The sequence below is a fragment of the Melospiza georgiana genome, chromosome 1 (genome assembly GCF_028018845.1).
Source record: "Melospiza georgiana isolate bMelGeo1 chromosome 1, bMelGeo1.pri, whole genome shotgun sequence".
NCBI lineage: Eukaryota > Metazoa > Chordata > Aves > Passeriformes > Passerellidae > Melospiza > Melospiza georgiana.
Genome location: NC_080430.1, coordinates 137,758,281 through 137,777,197, shown reverse-complemented (window position 1 = coordinate 137,777,197; position 18,917 = coordinate 137,758,281). Strand labels below are relative to the sequence as shown.

At 40.6% G+C, this 18,917-nt stretch overlaps 1 protein-coding gene across 1 annotated transcript in view; it reads right to left on the bottom strand.

Moving 5' to 3' along the window:
• SAMD12 (sterile alpha motif domain containing 12) overlaps window positions 1-18,917 on the bottom strand; it is a 168,207-nt gene that overhangs the window by 112,161 nt on the left and 37,129 nt on the right. The window contains exon 3 of the mRNA XM_058020316.1: window positions 11,310-11,439. Within this exon, the coding sequence (XP_057876299.1) occupies window positions 11,310-11,439 (130 nt within the window). The remainder of the gene's footprint in view (window positions 1-11,309; window positions 11,440-18,917) is intronic.

Below are 18,917 nucleotides of genomic sequence, written 5' to 3'. Positions count from 1 at the left end.
AGCCACTGAAGAACAGAGTGCCTGATTTTCAGCAGCAACAGAGCTATCAAATAAAAGCACTCACATATTGGATTAAGTTAGATTGTAGCTGTAGTTAACAAGAAGCCATCAGAATAGGAGGCCTCAAATTTTATCTGAGGCCAAACACTTAACGTTGATTGCTGTATAACAAGAATTTGCCTCTAATAAGTACTTTGGGGCTCATTAATGAAACCTCAGGGGAGGGAAGACTGTATTCTGTTGAGGCTTTCTTAAGGAGCCATGTCTTTAGTCCACGTTGTTAAAAAGGTTCACAGCTAAATCCACATGTACATGCTTCAGACCAATCATAAGGCTTTGTGCAACAGATTAACATCTCTAGGTGTGGGGTTTCGGTTCACAGGTAAGAGAATCAATTAAAACATACAAGTTTCTCTCAGTAGATTCCTCTTTCTGAGCAGCAAGCATTTGTCTGGGTGCCCACAGGACAGGAAGCCTTCTTCTGCATCAGTTCAGTGCTGGTCACCACTAGGATCTGAGGAATCAGATAAACACTTCTCAGGGTGTGCAGATCCTCGCTGCGTGAAGGGATGAAAATCAATTTCTCAATGCAGTAAGGGCTCGGATGGAATCCAGCCTTATTTTTTATTTTTTTTTTTTTAAGAAAAGAGCTCCTTTCACAGAATCTACAGGAAAATTCTGGAGCTGGGTCCTTACATGTTTGCTGAAGAGCCAGGTATTTGTGACCTCCCTGCACTGTGCATTCTGCTATAACAAGGATGAAGCTTGGGGTCAGGTGCACTGCCCTGGACCCTGTCAGACTTTCAACCTGTTCAATTAACTTTATCAAATCAAACAATTTCCACTGGAGCACCAAGAGGCACTTCTTTTTAGTGAAAGCTATTACTTTGGCAAACCCCAACTAGTAGAGGGCAGCTGCATTAGCACTTTAGCAACCAAAAATAAAAGAGAAAAAAAAAACCAAAACATCTCTGGATTTTATTTTTATTGTAATATGGGGAGGTAGAGAAGGAAGAAATCATTTCTTCTCCAGTCTCTTTGCTCTCTGCAAGTCTCAGCTGGCTGGGCTATTTCCAAAAACAGAATCAAGGAGGGACACGACAAACCAGGCGCTGACAAGCTCATTAGCGGAGCGGGGAGGCTTCGGGTGAGGAGCCCCTCCCGAGCGCAGCGGTCACGACTGCGCGGGGCTGCACGAACGCCGGGATTCCTCCAGGATGGCGCCGGGGTCGCTCCGAGGCCGCGGCTCCCTCAGCTCCCTCAGCTCCGCACGCTGCGGAGCCGGCCCGGGCCGTTCCCGGTGCGGAAGCGCCCCCTGCAGGCGGTCGCGGGCCGTGCACGGCAAGCGGCAAAAGGCGCGGCTTTGCCAAGGGCAGCACCGGCTCTGTCCGACACCAGCCCGGAGCCGCCCAGGGACCGAGGCACTGCGGGAAGTGTCCAGGGCTGCAGGGGCTCCGAGGGGCTGAGGCACTGCGGGGATGTCCCCAGGGCTGCAGGGGCTCTGAGGGGCTGAGGCACGGCGGGGATGTCCCCAGGGCTGCAGGGGCTCTGAGGGGCTGAGGCACTGCGGGGATGTCCCCAGGGCTGCAGGGGCTCCGAAGGTTCTGAGGCACTGCGGGGATGTCCCCAGGGCTGCAGGGGCTGTTTGCCCAGCCGCAGCGGGGGAATTCGGGACAGGGCAGCTGCAGAAGCCAGCCCAATCCCCGTAGGCCGTGCCTAGAGTCTCAGCAGAGGAAACGGAACACAGGGCTGGGACATATGTGGTTAATCCAGTTGTCACAGACTTGGTGCAAGAGCGGAGTCGTTGCTTACATATCTATTATAAACCAGAGACCATGGAGAAGCTGAAATCACAGCATAATTGGTGGAGGGCATCTGGAGGCAACAGCAAATCAGAGGTGAGAGAAGGAACACAGGATATTGCAGACCAACTGGATGAGAGAGATTAAATACACGCTTAGAATCACAGAATCATTAAGGTTGGAAAAGACCTCCAAGATCAAGTCCAGTCTTTGGCCAAACAACACCACCAGGTCAACGAAACCATACAACACTAAATGTCATGTCCAAACATTTCTTGAATGTTTCTGGGGATGTGGATTCCAAAACCTCCCTGCACAGCTTGTTCCAATGGCTGACCACCCCCTTTCAGTGAAGAAATTCTTCCTTGTTCAAAGGAAGTCAAACTCTCAGCCATGGCTTTGTCCAGGTTCAGGTATCAGGAGCTTCTTTCTGCATTTCACTGTCAGGTTGGATGTGTTATTAGACTGAGGAACACTACCAAATAATTATAAGATTACACTAAAACTAAATCCCTCTAGCATGAATACACTGACAAGTAACAAGCTGAAATAAAAAGAATCAGCTCTAGCTGCTCACTGATATCACAAACACACACCCACTAAGCAGCAAATTAATTCACTTTTTCAAAATGAGGAACTGCATGGTCTTCTAACAACTCCTCCACTTAATCAGTCTAGTTTACCTCATCTAAGTTTTCCTTACCTACAACTGAGCCATAAAATTGATGTTGCAGTAGCACAGCAAAAGCAACAAATATGTCTTCCCAAACAATAGCAAAAGTTACCTGAAAGGAGATCCTGCAATATCTCCCATTTCTTTTGCTAGTACACCAGAATGGGATCTAAAACTTCTGAAATGTTGCAGAGAAGCCTGTCTCGATGGGAAATGAGAATTCTAACTAACAGTTAGTGATAGATCCAAAAACGTAGAAGAAGACATCCTAAGAAATAAAATGAGAAGCTAGAGCTTTGATATTGGCCAAAATATCAGAAGTTAGAACTTCTAATAAAGTAATCAATATCCCTGTAAAGCAGCTACAGACAAAATAGTTTATAAAAAGCAGGCTTCATGAAGAGCATGAGAAGAGTCACAAAACAAAAGGTGAACAAAGGAAATAGGGTGAACATAGAAGGGTCGTTTTCATAACATCTTCTCTTAGCCATATTAAGTCCACTAAATTCATCTGCTTGAAGGCAATAATTTCCTCTCCACTTACTACTCCAGTAATTCACCCTCTTACCCTCAGTTTTACAAATCCCACTGAAGGTGGACGCCTGACTTACCTAAGATAGATGGGTAAGCACCCAAACGCTGCATCAGTGGCTCTTAAGCTTTTTGGCTCTGTCAGTGGATCACAATCCGTGTTCAGTTCTTCTTGTAGATACACTGTGCAGCCTTATCAGCAAACTAGGAAATATCACAAAGCTTTACAACATAGTTTGAGAATTCCTGAAATAGGTTTTGCTAAGACATTTGATACACTTTTCCATATCTCACCCTAATTCACATTTTTAGATCTCTTCTGAGGAAGGAACAGAAATTGATTTTGAAACTGGCTGCCATGGTGAGAGTTTTTGGCAATGCATTGTACATGATATTGATGTGAATCAGTGTTCTGTAGAGAATACTGTGGATCAGGTTTACAAGGACTGTACCACAAAGATCTTTCCAAGGAGTACAGTAAAACATGGTATAATCTCTAGTTAGGAAAAAAACCCCTAAAGTAAATATAACAAGATTAAATTAAAAATGAAAAAACCCTTGTGTTAGAGGGAAGGAATAATCCAATTATCATTGCATGTATAATTATGAAACATTAATTCCCCATCTGACAGCATATGAAGAGTAAGTACCAAGGAACAATTAAACACTGCTTCAAATGAAGAGCAATATACCTTTTTCTTCTCTCTCCTAAATGTTCATACTCTATGAGTACAGAAGAACTCATCTGCGCTAAGTTGACAGGGAATTTCAGATCTGAAGCTGAAGGACTGGAATTACGCTTTTCAGTTCAAAATTATTTGGATTCTGTGTTCTACATCAGGCAGGAGTAACAGCTACAGCAAATCTGGCTAGCACAGCTTTATTGAAAACTAAAGGGAAGAAAAAGGGGCAGTTAGAATAAAATTCACTTCTGAATGTGCTGTAGAGCAACTGTTTACTGAGACCATCAGAGATCTTCCCAGGTAAAGTGGATAGAGCGTACCAAGGAAAAGCTGCTTGACCAAAAAATATCCACTAAGACAGGAAACTGCAAAACGTTCATCAGCTACTTGCACAGCAGATCCCACAGCTGATAATGGACTAGGAGCATGGAAACTTCATTCTGAATTTAGCAGACATGGAATTTAACATCATTGACAAGCAAGGCCAAAAATGTGTCCATTGCTCTTTATCAAGTTCTCTTTTCTACCAAACAGAACAGATTATATTATCGCTTCTTCCACACAGAATTTTATGTAACAAATAAGAGCACCAAACACTCCCCGCCACTGTTTTATGCACAGAGGAGAAAAAAATATCTATTTCATTACTAATTGATGAACTCTACAGATAATTTATCACAGAAAAGGCAATTGATCAGAAAATAATCAACTACGTTAATACTTAAGTTACAACTCCCATGAAGTGTTTGAATGCCTCACTGCCCCTTCTCGACTGCAGGTGAGCCTTCCTGGCCAAACCAGATCTCCCAGCAGCCACCACAGCTTTGTCTCATGCTGTGGAATTTGCTATATGTTTTATGAGCTAACACCTGACAGAAAAGACAGACCCAGAAACCACTGCTGAGACATGAGAAAAGATTACTTTCACACAAAATTTTCTATGTCAGTAGGAGGCTGAATATTGAAAAAAGATTTCTACTTTTCCTACTTCTTTCAATTCTATGCTTTATAAACACAGGGGTACATTAATATATTTCTGATATCTTCCATGCAAAAAGAACAGTTGCCACGTATTATGCAAACAGAAGCCTTATCCCACCACTCATCACTCTGATGTGTTCCACATGTTAAAAATTTGAGAGCAGCCAAGTATGAAACAGGGAAAACTCTTCAGTCCCTCACATTTTCCAACACAAGCATCACAAAGAATGCTGCAAATAGGCCTGACCTTACCGAGACAGCAGAGTAAAAGCTCTCTCCAGGGTGAAGCCATGAATTTATTTTATTTTTTAAACTGCAGATGGATGTAGTCAGGATTGATTTGACAGCCCACCAACCAACACTGGTGTTAAGACCTCACAGAAAGAGCATGGAAAAGTGGCATAAATAAGGACTGAGGGTGAGGCTGGTTTACACTTTGCACCACAGAGAAGGGAAGGGCTGCCCAGAGATGGCTGGAGATGAAAGTTGCTTCTGCTCTCCACCATCAGACTAACACTGCTTTGCAGAAGACATCTGTTGTGCTGAAGAGACTGTCACATGAAAACAAGAAAGGTAACTAATACTTTATTGGAAATACCCTCAATTTAATAATAATAATGAAGGTTCTTTCTGAGATATATGACAGTGCTGAAGAATGCTCAAAACTCGCCAGAGTTTGGAACCAAGCAAAGAGAAACTTAAAAATATTTTAAAGGAGGCTTGAGTACTTTTCCTGCAACACATTGATCCAGGACCTTCTCTTCTTGGTATCAGCCCCCCACCTGATCATAAACACACCTCTACCAATAACAACCTAAAGGGTAGGCTGTGACAGTTTTAAGGAACAATAAAACAATGTCCAATGAGATAATCTAAGAAAAGGTGCTGGTTTATGTAGTCTTCTGCAGTGTAACAACAGCAGGATTTGTGAGAAGACTCGAGGGACAGGTGTCAGGAAACAGCTGGGGGACACCTACAAAGGGCACTTTAGAGAAGACCTCATTTTGCTTCTTGCATCAGGCCTCACATGAGCTGTGTTGTGTCATTGGCACAAGAGATATTTTGAGTGAGTGTAATGCTCATCAATAATGGAAGGATGAAAGATAATGTTGGAATCACTTGCCAAGGGAAGGTCAGGAAGTGAGCAGCAGTTGTTCCAAATGAAACAGACCTGTTAAGAGGAAGGCTTGATTGACTCAAATAGTATCTTTTATACACATATCACAACAGATCTAACAATACTGGAATCTTTATCTCTGTTGTACATCAACAAAAACATATGGCAAAGGATGAATATGTTCAGGAGGTCTCACCACAGAGAGTAAACCCACCTACTTTTGGTCACCCTTCCTGCCCTGGAGCCAGGAATGAAACATGGGCCCCTGCAGTCCACTGTACACCTTTCATCCTCAAGTCACTGCACTGGCTGCACCACAAAACTCACCTGAGGCCCATGAAACAAAGGGCAGAAATAAATTATATATGTTCTAAAAATTGGAAAGATATCTGGGAACACTTTGATTTAAAAAAACCCTTTCTCTGTATAGAGAGAGAATAATTCAGACCCTGAGGATTCAGTATGCTTCCTAAGTAAACTTCCAGTGTATTTCCAGACTAAACTGAAATAGAGACAAGATATCTCCAAATTCCACTGTAGTATCTTTAACCATGAGACTATCTCTTCATTAAAACACTAAATAACTTGAACATTTCATCTGATATGATAAACCCTAACATCTATAAATATATTACTGAAGTGAAAAAAAATTAATCAATGCTGATTTTGAAAGCATGATTTTTATATCAATTTCATGTCATACAGCTTATTTATGTCAATAAAGCTCATTTAATACAAGCATCTTTAGAAGATCTAGAGTTAGCAGATTTTAAGACTATTTGCATCAGGTTTTCGGTACCAATTCATATTTCATTTTCCAAGGTGCCATTTGGTATTTAAGGAATATTCAGAAGTTCTGTCCCTTCGAAAACTAAAATGAGATTTTCTTGAGTCCTGTTCCTTTCCTTCCTAAAATTTTAATTTTAAAAGGTTTGAGTCCTTTCAAGTACCTCCTATAAAATTTCTTCAATTGGACCAAGGTACCTCTTGGGTATTACTTTGACAGAATGAGGTTTGTTTAATGACCATAGCATTAAAACCTCTTACTCTGAAGATATGCAGTAGCACACTGAGGAACATGGTGTAAAAACAAAACATGAAGCAGGGTTTCCGACACTTCCTTTTCCTTTTCCCTTTCCTTTCCTTTCCTTTCCTTTCCTTTCTTTCCTTTCCTTTCCTTTCCTTCCTTTCCTTTCCTTTCCTTTCCTTTCCTTTCCTTTCCTTTCCTTTCCTTTCCTTTCCTTCCTTTCCTTTCCTTCTTTCCTTCCTTTCCTTTCCTTTCCTTTCTTTCCTTTCCTTTCTTTCCTTCCCTTCCCTTCCCTTCCCTTCCCTTCCCTTCCCTTCCCTTCCCTTCCCTTCCTTCCCTTCCCTTCCCTTCCCTTCCCTTCCCTTCCCTTCCCTTCCCTTCCCTTCCCTTCCTTCCCTTCCCTTCCCTTCCCTTCCCTTCCCTTCCCTCCTAAATCACACATCCATAAACCATTACTTAGACATCTGCTTTCTTACTTTGTCAATGGACCATTTATCCCCAAATAGATTTGCCTTAGTCATTCTATGCCCAATCTTATTCCTATTAATGCTGAGACATTGGAAAATCCTCATTTGCTTCAATGGTACAGGACAAGACCCATCAGTGAACTCATCTCTCTAGAATTCAGCAGTCAGCTAAAAGTTCTGCTGCCCAGCAAATTCAAAGTCACAAATGCACACAGAGCCAAGGTCATTTCTCAGTTTTATCTTTAGGAATATACCAGTATAAAAACTGGCAGGTCAATGCAACTTTTTATGTCTTCTCATACTGGTGTAAATGCCAACACCCATTGCAAAGCCTCTAGTGACATGCTCCTACCATGGCATTGCCTTCTTTTGTTGCATAGGCCACCATCATTTTTTTTCTTCCCTTTTCTTATTATATCCCACCACTGCTGATTCCTGCCAGATGTCCTTAGGTCTTGCTCAGGTATTACTGCTTCAAATTCTTTCTGCTCTGTCATTGGGTTCAGCACCTTAAAATACTTCTCACCTGTTGCTGAGTAAGTCAAGCACATGCTCTATTCCCTGATCCAAGGGCTTAATGTATAAAAAGTCTCACCATTTCTTATTAGACTATTTCATATTTAATTTCACCCTAACTGGCTGCAAAATGCATTCCCTGACTGGTTCTGAGGTGCTCACTAAGTACTCAGTAAGCAAATCATAGGACCATAGAAGAATTCAGATTGGAAGGGACCCCAACAGATTTCTAGTCCAACCTCCAGCTTAAAACAAGGTCAGCTAGGAGATCAAATCGGGTTTCTCAAGGTTTTACCTAGCTGGGACTTGAAACCTTCCCAGAACAGAAACGGAGCCACCCATTCCAAAGCTTAAAAGTCCTAAAAGGGGAATGAAGAAGCTTCTCCTTATTTTAGCCTCAGCCTCATGTCTCTCATATATCACTGCAAAGGGTCAGGTTCCATCTTTTTGACAATCCTCCTGTATAGTGGAGCTGCTGCTAGTGCCCCCATCCCATGCTGGCAAGCTGCCTCTCCCCCAGACTGAACCAGTCCAGCTCCTTCAATCCACTGGGCACACAGCAAGAGCTCCAGCCCTGGGCATCTTTGCAGCCCTCACCATGACTTGCACTGGAGATCTAAGAACTGTAGTCTAAGAAGTACAGAGTAAAGGGAATAATGATTACTCTTGATCAGGTTACTATGTTCCTGTTGATAGTGACAGCATTCTTTGCTGACAAGGGACAACACTGGCTCATTTTGTCTTCCTGACTATCAAGGTCCTCTTCCCTAGAGCCACTTCCCAGCCAGTCAGCTCCAGTTTCAGCGGGTGCAAGAGCCTCAGCCTTCCCAGCAGCACAACTTTGCAATTGTCCTTGTTGAATTTCACAAGGGTCCTATTGATGCATTCCTGCCAGTGTCTGGTCCCCATGCCTAGACCCCTATGGATTGTCCCTGCTTGAATCTATAGACTGGTACCCACCATTTGCTGTCATCTGCAAATCTGATGAGAGTACTCTCTGCCCACCCCATGGCGTCCTCAACATCACTATTAATATGAAGATCTTTTTTCTTATTAGGTAAGTTTCCAGATAAGGAATTTTTTCTTATACATCTGCAGCTGCTCTGTCAGAAGTAGTAAAAAGGTATAAATCTCCACAAAGAAAAGGACAGTTTTGGTTTCATCTTTGTCCACAACTCAATAAACTTCAATCAGCAAGAGTCTCAAGTACAAGCCACACTTCTCAATATCTATATTAATGACTGTTAGATATGTTTGCTTAAAATTATTTTCCTGGCTTATGACCATGCCTTAGATTTTATCTTCAAATAAAGTTTAAATATCATTTTTGTGTCACTTTCTTCAAGAACTTTTCCATCATATTTTTCCATATCAAAACAGGCTGTAAAGTCACATTAATTCCTGAGATTTTCATCATTCACATCAATTTTCCACAGCCGTATCTGGGAACAGTTATACTACCTTGGCTTAATCTTCACATTAGTTTCCATGGTCCTTCTATGCTCTACTTTTTCTAAGCCACAAATCCTCTGTTCTTTCCCTTTATTAGATTTCAAATAATCAGAGTCAGGGGGACCAACAGCACTGGAAATATCCTCCTTAGTTAATGATTCCACTCACAATATTATCACAATATACTTTTATAAAATCTGTACAGATATTGATTGTGTTTCTTCTTTGGTAGTTGCTGAATTGAAGTTCTTTCCTGCAGATTTATTTTCTAACACTCATACCAATATTTTCCCTTATACCACTTTTGTGTAAAGTAAGAAAGATTGATCTCAATTCCTCTTTTTCATAGAGGTCTATAAAGTTCAAAGTTTTGCACATCTGCAATGAAATTCCACAGTTTTCATCAGTGTTTATGTTGAAATGAAAATGTCTTCCTTTCAACTTTATTTCACAGGGACTTTATTCTAGAAAGAGAATATAGTAAAGCAGTACTAGAAAATATTTTAAAATAGCTACATTTTCTTCTGGTAGTGCTCTGGATACAGTCAGCTCTGTACACATGGGTGGAGACACAGACTACAATCCCACAGACTGCATTCAACAGATGGTGACTGAGAGGAAATGGGCACAATGGTTATGTACTAAACCTTAACATTTAGCAAATCAATACAAGCCACCTCTTACATTTGTGTACATGTACTCATGGCTACATAGTAAACAAATATGGGCAGTTTGTCATATTTGCAATCATTCACACATTATCAGAAAGAAAATAGCAACAGGAATGAAGGCAAAATTGGAAACAAGTACATGTGTATGTGATCAGACAGTGACTGAAACACACATCAGTTAAGAACACATTGTTAAGACTAAGATTTGTGTGTGAAACTCAAATTCCTGATTAACATCAAACGGCAGAATGCCAATTTCCAGTTTTGTATACCACCACTGCAGAGAACAAATCAGTGTTCCATACTAAACTTACAATTAATTACAGATTAATTATCATTTGGTATATGAGCAAAAATGCTATTTAACTCCCAAGTTATATTTGCTAAACTCATGCCAATTCAAAGTGAACAGCCAAAAGACAACTACAGCAAACTGAGTAGGAGTTAGCAAGTCAAGCAGATCAACAGGATCAATATCAATTTCTAAAGTAAATAAGAACACAATACAATTTTGCATTCAATACATTCTTTTAAGAAAAGAGACCCGGTTTTGATGGTTTGGAGGTCCTATGCATATTTGTTGAGTAACCATGATGGAATAAAGACATATTTTTCAGACTGGGCAAGGAAAGTATGTGCAGCTGAGAAGCAGCACCCTATATAGCAAAGGAAAGACTGTACAAAAGAGTGGCTGGCTGTACTCAAGGCACATTTTGGACAGAAATCATGGGTTTTGGCTGGAAATAATAGTTCAGATTAATTTTAGATTGATCCTAGGAAAATACTGACTTTAAGAACCATAAAATACTGGAATAGAGAGATGCAAAAATCTGCTTCATTGCAAGATTTCCAGAACAAAGCTAGACAAACATCCATCAGAAATGAACTTGCTGTACTGATCCTGCTTCAGGCTAAGGGAGGGGCTCAGTTAGGATCACTTGCTACCCTACATATTAAGACCACAAAGATTTTTTTTTTTTAAAGAGTTGGCAGAGGCACAAAAAAAGAATATGTATTCAAGGTCAAACACCTCAGTGAAAGAGAAAATTTACATAAATTGCATTTGCCTCATAGGATCTTTCTTTATGGTTGGGTTTTGGTTTTTCTTATTTGGAATGAACAGAGTGAGGCCTTTACTTACATATAGACTGATTTCTTTCCTTATTATATTGACCCTGAATTATCTGAAACTGTCTTTTAAAGAAATGAGGATATCACTTACCATATCCTATGAAAGCTGGAATACTCCCTCTGCTCTAAACCTTGCAACTCTCTAGTCACACATTCAACAAAAACCCCTCAGTGCACAGTCACAATCTATTAACAGCAAAGTAAAACAATTCACCACATTTTAAGTCAGTAAAATATTGCTGATAGTGCATACTTTACCAGTTATGTCATGCTGTTTGAATGACTCACTGTAGATTTGATACTGATTAGGGCAATGTTTCTTCAGCCATTTGCAGACATCCTGCTGGGTCCATAACGCCACAGGCTTAGTCAGCTTCACAGTCCCAGACTAGGAACAGAGAATGAAGAACAGAAATGATGTTTAGTCTGCACACAATTTTGGAAATGTTAATCTGTCACCTCCATATATGATATTAAAATACTAAATGCAAAACAGGAGCTGCTCTGACAGATGTCCAGTAATAACCAACCCATTCCACAAAACCCTGCTGTTCAAATACATCACACAGGAATCACACTCAGTGGAAGGTTCTTTAACATTACTTTCAATTGCTTTCATGTTCCTTGCATCCCAGAACCATACTGCACTTCAATAAATAGTGTTAAGAGTGACCAATGACTACAGCCAAAAGATAACAGATGCACAATTTGAATAGTTCAAACTCACTGGAGAGTTGTACATTTGTGGCCCAGTTTGGATATAATCACAGAAGAGCAGGAGTACCCTCTGGCCAGGTGTGGTCCTCAACTACAATGACAGAAGATCTTGCAACAAAGGCCTTTAGTGCCAACAAGCCTGAAGACTGCTTTGTCTGGTAAGAGGAGACTACACACAAGGGACATGGAGCTGGTGATATTGATTCATACTGAACATTTCAGCTGACAAAATTCCTAATTTTAATAATGTTCACAAGCAACTATTTCTGTTTCCTTTATAACTTTAACTTTTCTACAATCACCATATATTACCAACAATAAATGTTTCACTGGACACTGCTGATGTAAGTGGGTGTGAACATCAATGTATACATTTACTTCATATTTTGTCAAGGAATGAGTCTAGGGAATAAAATCAAAGTGTCTGTTTCAATGCTATGCATGCAGAATGCTGTCCTCCAGCTCCCTGGTGGTGAAAAAGGTTCAAGAGAAGTTTCTCTGCACAAATTTGAGGTGAAGGGGAATGTCATCTCAACCCATCTTCTCCATTAGGACTCATAGCAGACTCCCTCAACATCACCAGGCAGGGTTTATCCCAGCACTTGCTCAGATGCACTTAGTCTGACAGACTTTCACAAAGTTGCTTTCAAATTTTTCATTACTAGAAGCCCTAAAGACCAAAGCAATTTTAAGCTAGTGCTTTGCATGTTCTATTAAGTCCATAAAGTATGTCATGCAAAGATAGTAAGTTAGGGCCAGGGATTATGGCAGACCTAAAAATCCAGCAGGCAAATGTGCCTTGAATTTCTCATGCCCAGTTGTCCCTATCTCCTTTTTACTGCCTGTGTAAAAGTTGAAGAAACAGTAGGAAAATCGTGGTTGAATATATAACACAATGCACATCCCCTAGCTCAGCCTTTTTTGGTTTGAAGAAAAATAAACTCATCAGAAACATGAATCCTGTTTCAAACATGCTAATAGGCATCATCCATATTTAGAGGTATAATAATAATGCACAAAACCACCCCAAAGAATCAGCCTCATCTGCTGCTGCCACCCACCAAAATACAAAAGCTTGACTGACAGACTTGGTCTTCACAGAAAAAGAAACTTCCAGAGGTGCTGAGGGTGCACAAAAACCAGGACAGCACTTGCCCTAGCACTGCCCCTTCTGAGCAGCTCATCAGTCTTTACACACACAGGAGCACACACTGGTCTGGAGAAGGCACAGCCTCTGTAAGGAGAGCAGCTGCCCCACAACTCCAGCTCCTCATGCAACCCAAGAGATCAAAGGGCCCTCAAACTTCTCTGGTCTTCTCATCACTGCTATTTAAGTCAAAGAAGAAACTGAGTTTCAATGAACAGTCCAATATTAAGCAGTCAGTTCACTGATTTTGTGTTACATGCAGATATAAATGGGTGTCCTCCTCAAATTACATCAAAGAAATAAAAAAGCAAAAGTAGCCATGTGACACAAGCAGTCTCTCTGATTCCATAGAAATCCCTGAACTACAGGCTCAAGAATTCACTGTCTATCTTTATATGTGTTACTGCTTAAATTTTAAGGGGTTTTTTGCATTGGAATTTTTGAATACTACAGGAAAGTCTGTCAGCCCTTGAAAATAAATGGTTAATAATTTTTCTGGTACATCACAAAAATACTTAAATGATAAGTATTTGTATGCAAATATATACAGCTAGCTATAGACTTACAATCTACTTATTTCTAGCTGAAAGTACACAAGCAGTGCCAATGTTTGTTTAAATCAAGAGGCTGTTCTTTTCAGTTCAGCAACTATTGTCCTCTTAAAAGGTTTAAGCACCATCGTGTTAAATATCCAAACTACAAGTTATTAACAATTACAGCACAAATTTAACACATCCCTCTGTGCCTACAGAACTGAAAGATGGTTTCAAATGCAGCTTTTATGCCATGCCAATACAGATCCCTGCACAGAAAGCATTCATGCTGACTTCTTCAATGTTTGGAACTGTGTTAAAACCATTTAAACTTATAACTACAGTCCAAAGAGGACATTTTTACATTGACAATAAAAAATGTTAGGTTTCATTTTCTAATTTCGAAGGACTTGATAAGTTAGAGGAATAAAGGGGGTTTAAAGCAATGGTGCTAAAGTATGTCTTCACTTTCATTTTTGGAACATCATACCCAAAATATTTTCTAACCAGATGCTCCAAATGAAAGGCTCCTAAAAATATGCCTTCCTCCCACAAAATTCATTTCTTAGTTTCTTCCCTGCTCTGAAGGCTAGATCTCATACAAAAAACCTCCCAGTAAACCAAAGAAAATTACCTGTACCGTAAACATACCTACTAAAAGACACCCTTGCCATTAACTGCGTATGAACTACCTAGACAGGTGAAAAACATAGTATGTTTTATTGTATTTCTGTTTCTTAGCTCAGTCAAAGAATAGGCCCAAATTGATTAAAATAAAATAATATATTTTAAAAAATACCTTTGATCTGGCCTTCCTTTTAATTTTCCTGACATAAACTAATCCTAAAATCACCCTTTGGTGGCAACTCTGTAATAGTTCTAATCTTGCCAAATGCTATGCCAAGTCTTGTGCCAGATATAGATGTAATGAGAATAAAAGTCTACAGTATTCTGGTCTTTTCTTGTATATTTGAAGGAAAATCTGTTTCTTCAGAATTTTGTAACAAAATTTTTCTTCTAGACTGCCCAACCCCAGCTTTTGTTATGTGTATCTCAAAATACAAAAATGACTGCCAAGAAGAAGAAAAGACATATTTACTACTTGACAAAATTTCATGTTCTCTTTGTTCCATGGTGCAGGGAAGATAGTACTCAACATCCCTAACTCAAGAATAAATAAACAACTAAAACTTACAGCCTGTGCATTACCAGAGAGTGTATTTTAGTATTCAGAATAGCATCAGCTACCAAGCCCTGCTCTTCCTAAGCAATGATGGACAAGTTATCTCTTCAGCCTTCCAGGTGCTATTTACCAAGCCTGCCAGCTTTGAAGTCAATTTATTCACCAGAATTTCTTTGTCTTTATTTATCATATTTTACTCCAGAAAGAAAGGGCCTCTGTATTTTTGAGTGATGAAGGATTCAATCTCATAATTTAAACTACACTACATACTTTGAGACAAGCTATCTGAAAGTGCTTCTCCAACTCTAACATTTTGTGTATTTACAAACCTGCTCAGATTACAAAAGTCAGGGATTGTGGAGATGAGGGTGTCCAGTCAAACAGGGCTGCAGGTTTTCTGGAATAAGGCTGTCTCATACTGTTTGTAACATCTGGTTTGCCAACATACCGATCCTGACATGTAAGCATGGTCAATGTGTATTTACATTCAAATTTACCCAAAGTCAGACCCCACCATTTATGAAACAGATGGATAAAAAAGGCACTGCTGAAAGCATTATTGGAGCAGATTCTGCTCCAATATACATCTTGAGAGACTCTGCTCCAGGATTTTCAGTTTAACTAGAAAAAGACAAAGCAGAATCAATTTTGTTACAGCCATGTTGGCCAAAGGACTGCCAGGGTTTAGACTCTGCCAGCAGGTAAATACCACACAGCTGCTCACTCACTCGCTCCCCCAGTGGGACGGGGAGAAGAACCAGATAAAAAAAGTTAAACTCATGGGCTGGTATAAGAGTTTAATAAGTGAAACAAAGTAAAATATAATTGTATTAATGTTTATAGTAGCAATGATAATAATGATGATAATACTAATGATAGTGATTAAAAGGGAAGAAAGAGAAAGAAAATAACTTCCCAGTAAAACAAGTGCCCAATACAGCTGCTCACCACTTGCTCAGCAATACCCAGCCCATCCCCAGGGCTTGGCTCCTTCTGGCAGTCGTGGTTCAACCCCAGGCAGCAGCCAAGCCCCAGGCAGCTGCTCACTCCCTCTCCCACCTGTGGGGTTAGGGACAGAATCAGAATGATAAAAGCCAGAAAACTCATGGGTTGAGATAAAGACAATTTAATAGGGAAAACAAAAGCCACACACATGAGCAAAGGAAAACAAGGAATTAAGTCACTGCTTCCCAGGGGCAGGCAGGTGCTCAGCCATCTCCAGGAGGGCAGGACCCCGTTACATGTAACAGTGACTTAGAAAGACAAACACCATCACTCCAAAAATCCTCCCTTGTCCTTTCTTCCCCCCACTTGATATCCATATGGTCTGGAATTTCCCTTAGGCCAGCTTGGGTCACCCATGCTGGCTGTGTCTCCTCCCAGCCTCCCAGACACCCCCAATTTCCTCACCACCATGGCCCTATGAAAGCAGAAGAGGCCTTGGCTCTGTGCAAGCTCTGCTCAGCAATAACAAAAACATCTCTGTATTATCAACTTTGTGTTCAGCACAAATCCAAAACATAGTCCCACAGCACCCACTGTGAAGAAAATGAACTCTACCCCAGATGAAACCAGCGTGCTGGCCAACACCCATCCAGGTTTTCATAGGAAAAATGATAAAAAATGAAAATCCAGGTTTCCATGCTAACAATGGATATCCTATGGAACGTACCAGTTCGGGTCACCTGTCCTGGCCATGCTCTCTCCCAGCTTCTGCTACAGCTTCTCATAGGCAAAGAATGAAACACTGAGGAGTCCTTGACTCAGGGCAAGCACAGCTTAGCAACAACCAATACATCCACGTGTTACCAACATTATTCTCTTACTGAATCCAAAACACAGCACTGCACCAGGGACTAAGAAGAAAATCAAGTCTATTCCAGGTGAAAATATGACAGAACACAAGCAAGGCAAGGCTACAAGGAGAAGCACCACAAGTTATTAGACCAGCAGTGTGGGTTCTTCAGCTGTGCTTCAGACACAACTGCTCAGTGCTGACCCATTATGTCAGCCCAGTCAGGCAGTTTGAGGGAAAAGGGGACTCAGTTGTGAGGGGTAATATGAGACAAGAAAAAGAAAGAAGCAGTAAGGTCATTGTGACCTAGCAGGGACAGAGAGAGCGGTATGGGCGGCTGTCACAAGAATAACAGAGTGTCAGGTGGGGCAGGAAACATTAAAATGGGTCAGAAAACCATTGACATGTCTGTGCTCAGAGGAAGAGACTGGAAGGAAAGAAATGGGATTGTTTCATACATCAAGTAGAGAAGGAAATATTTCTTAAACCAAAACATAATGCCTCCTGCAAGCAAACTACAAATGGTCAATGATATATTTAAAAATTATAAAATAAAATTTTATGTTTATCTGACACAGATACATAAAGTAGGGAACTTTACTACACAGCTCCAGGAGTGATCTAAGTTATGTAATCTTTCAGGCTGCTCCAGAAGCAAGGCTAACAGCATCATCTTCATCATTTTATGACAAGAAGCAGCAGGAACAGCAATGCCAAGTAAGAACTTCAAAAATATGATTTTCTTTTAAAACATGCTTGAGTTATATTTCTAAAGCTGAGAAAATATCATATATTCCAAATTACTTCTCCAACATTAAACTGCTTATACAGAATTGAGAATCAATGGCTAGCATAAATGTGGCTTTACATCCAGGGGAAAAAATGAACCACACTTGTGAATGTGTTATCTTAAAATATTGAAAAATCTGGAAAGGGTACATTTTGGTTTAGCAATACATTTTCTCAGATAGTCAGATAGTTTATACTTACAGATTTTTTCCAGCAAAGACAGAAGAAAATTACAGTAATAAGAAATGCCATAAAACCACTGAAATCTCCATTGTATTGGGTTTCCACCTATGTTGTTGAGAATTTTAATACTAAGAAGACATGAAAACAACAAACCAAGGGAAATGTGTTTTTTACAAAACAAACAAACTAGGAAAATACTGTAAGACAGCTTGTCTTTTATAAGATTGAATGTCAAAAAGATTGCTGATAAAAAACTGAATGTTTAAAACTTGAATTGGATCAGAAATTCAGACACTGAACAGATGGTAACAGTCTTCTGGTACTGGGGGGGAAAGAAGAAAGTTAGAGAAAGAGATGAGGACACTGGGGCAGCAGCAGCTCAGGGCTCTGAGCTGTGAACAGGACTAGCACAGCCCTCTCCAGAAAGGACCAGGTAGGGGAAAGACTGGAGACTGGCAGGGAAGTCATGGAAGGTAGGAGAAAAGTGTAAAAAGTGCTGTAAAGTAGATTTTCTGTTCCTATCCTTCCTCTTCCTGAAGGAAAAGGACAGAAAAAAATGCCACTGCTACAGGGCTCCCTCCTACATGAGCAGCAGTGGTTCACTGCCTCCTTTCTTCCTGAGTCTCTCCATGTTTTCACACCACCAAGGCCCAACTCACTCAGCAGCTGCTTTTTGTTGCCTCCAGAGGACTATCAAGGGCTGTCCCTGCCAAGACAATGCCCTGGGGTGTTTAAAGCCAGCTCTGCACAAGCAGAAACCCAAATCCATGCAGCACCACCACTTGTTCAAAGACTGAACAAAGAGGGAGGCTTTCCCTGGCTTTCAAGCAGCAGCAGGACTGCCCCAATCCAGCACCCTCTGTACCAGTGCCACAAACAGGTGTAGTACAAACAGACTGCAAGGGAGGGAGGTGGGAGGGGAGGGGAAACAAATCATGAAACAAGAGACTCATCTGAAAAGCGAGAAGTTGGTAAGAGGGAGTTAAGTCCCTCTGAAGGCTGTTGCATGTATAACCACCAATAGGAAAGGCTAAAGGTATCCAAATAATATCACTGAGCTTTATCCTGATCAGGATAAAGACAGAACCAAAACAACAGGCAAAGATAAATAAGGTGACACATTTCCCCTGAGAGCTCTCACTTTCCATGAAATATCCCACTCTGAAAGCAAGAATCATGACTGGCAGGTGCAGGTGTTGATATGAATGGCAGTGGCACTATCAGCAAACTGTGAAGAACTGAAATGTCAGAAAGAAAAAGGAGAAGACAGAGCACTCCTCAGCACTGTCAAAAGCCTAACATCATTCTAATTACTATCAAAAATCCTGAAAGCCACAACTGGGACAGACAGGCCAACAATAAAATCACAAGTAGGAGCATGAGCACCATCAATTTTAGGTTTTGACCTCCAAATCCCAATCAAAGCATATAATGTTTTAAAATTCACCTCTAGTAAAAAAACTGTATTTTTAATCTTGTCAAATTTAAGAGCCTTTCACTCACCACAGTGGATTCCTTC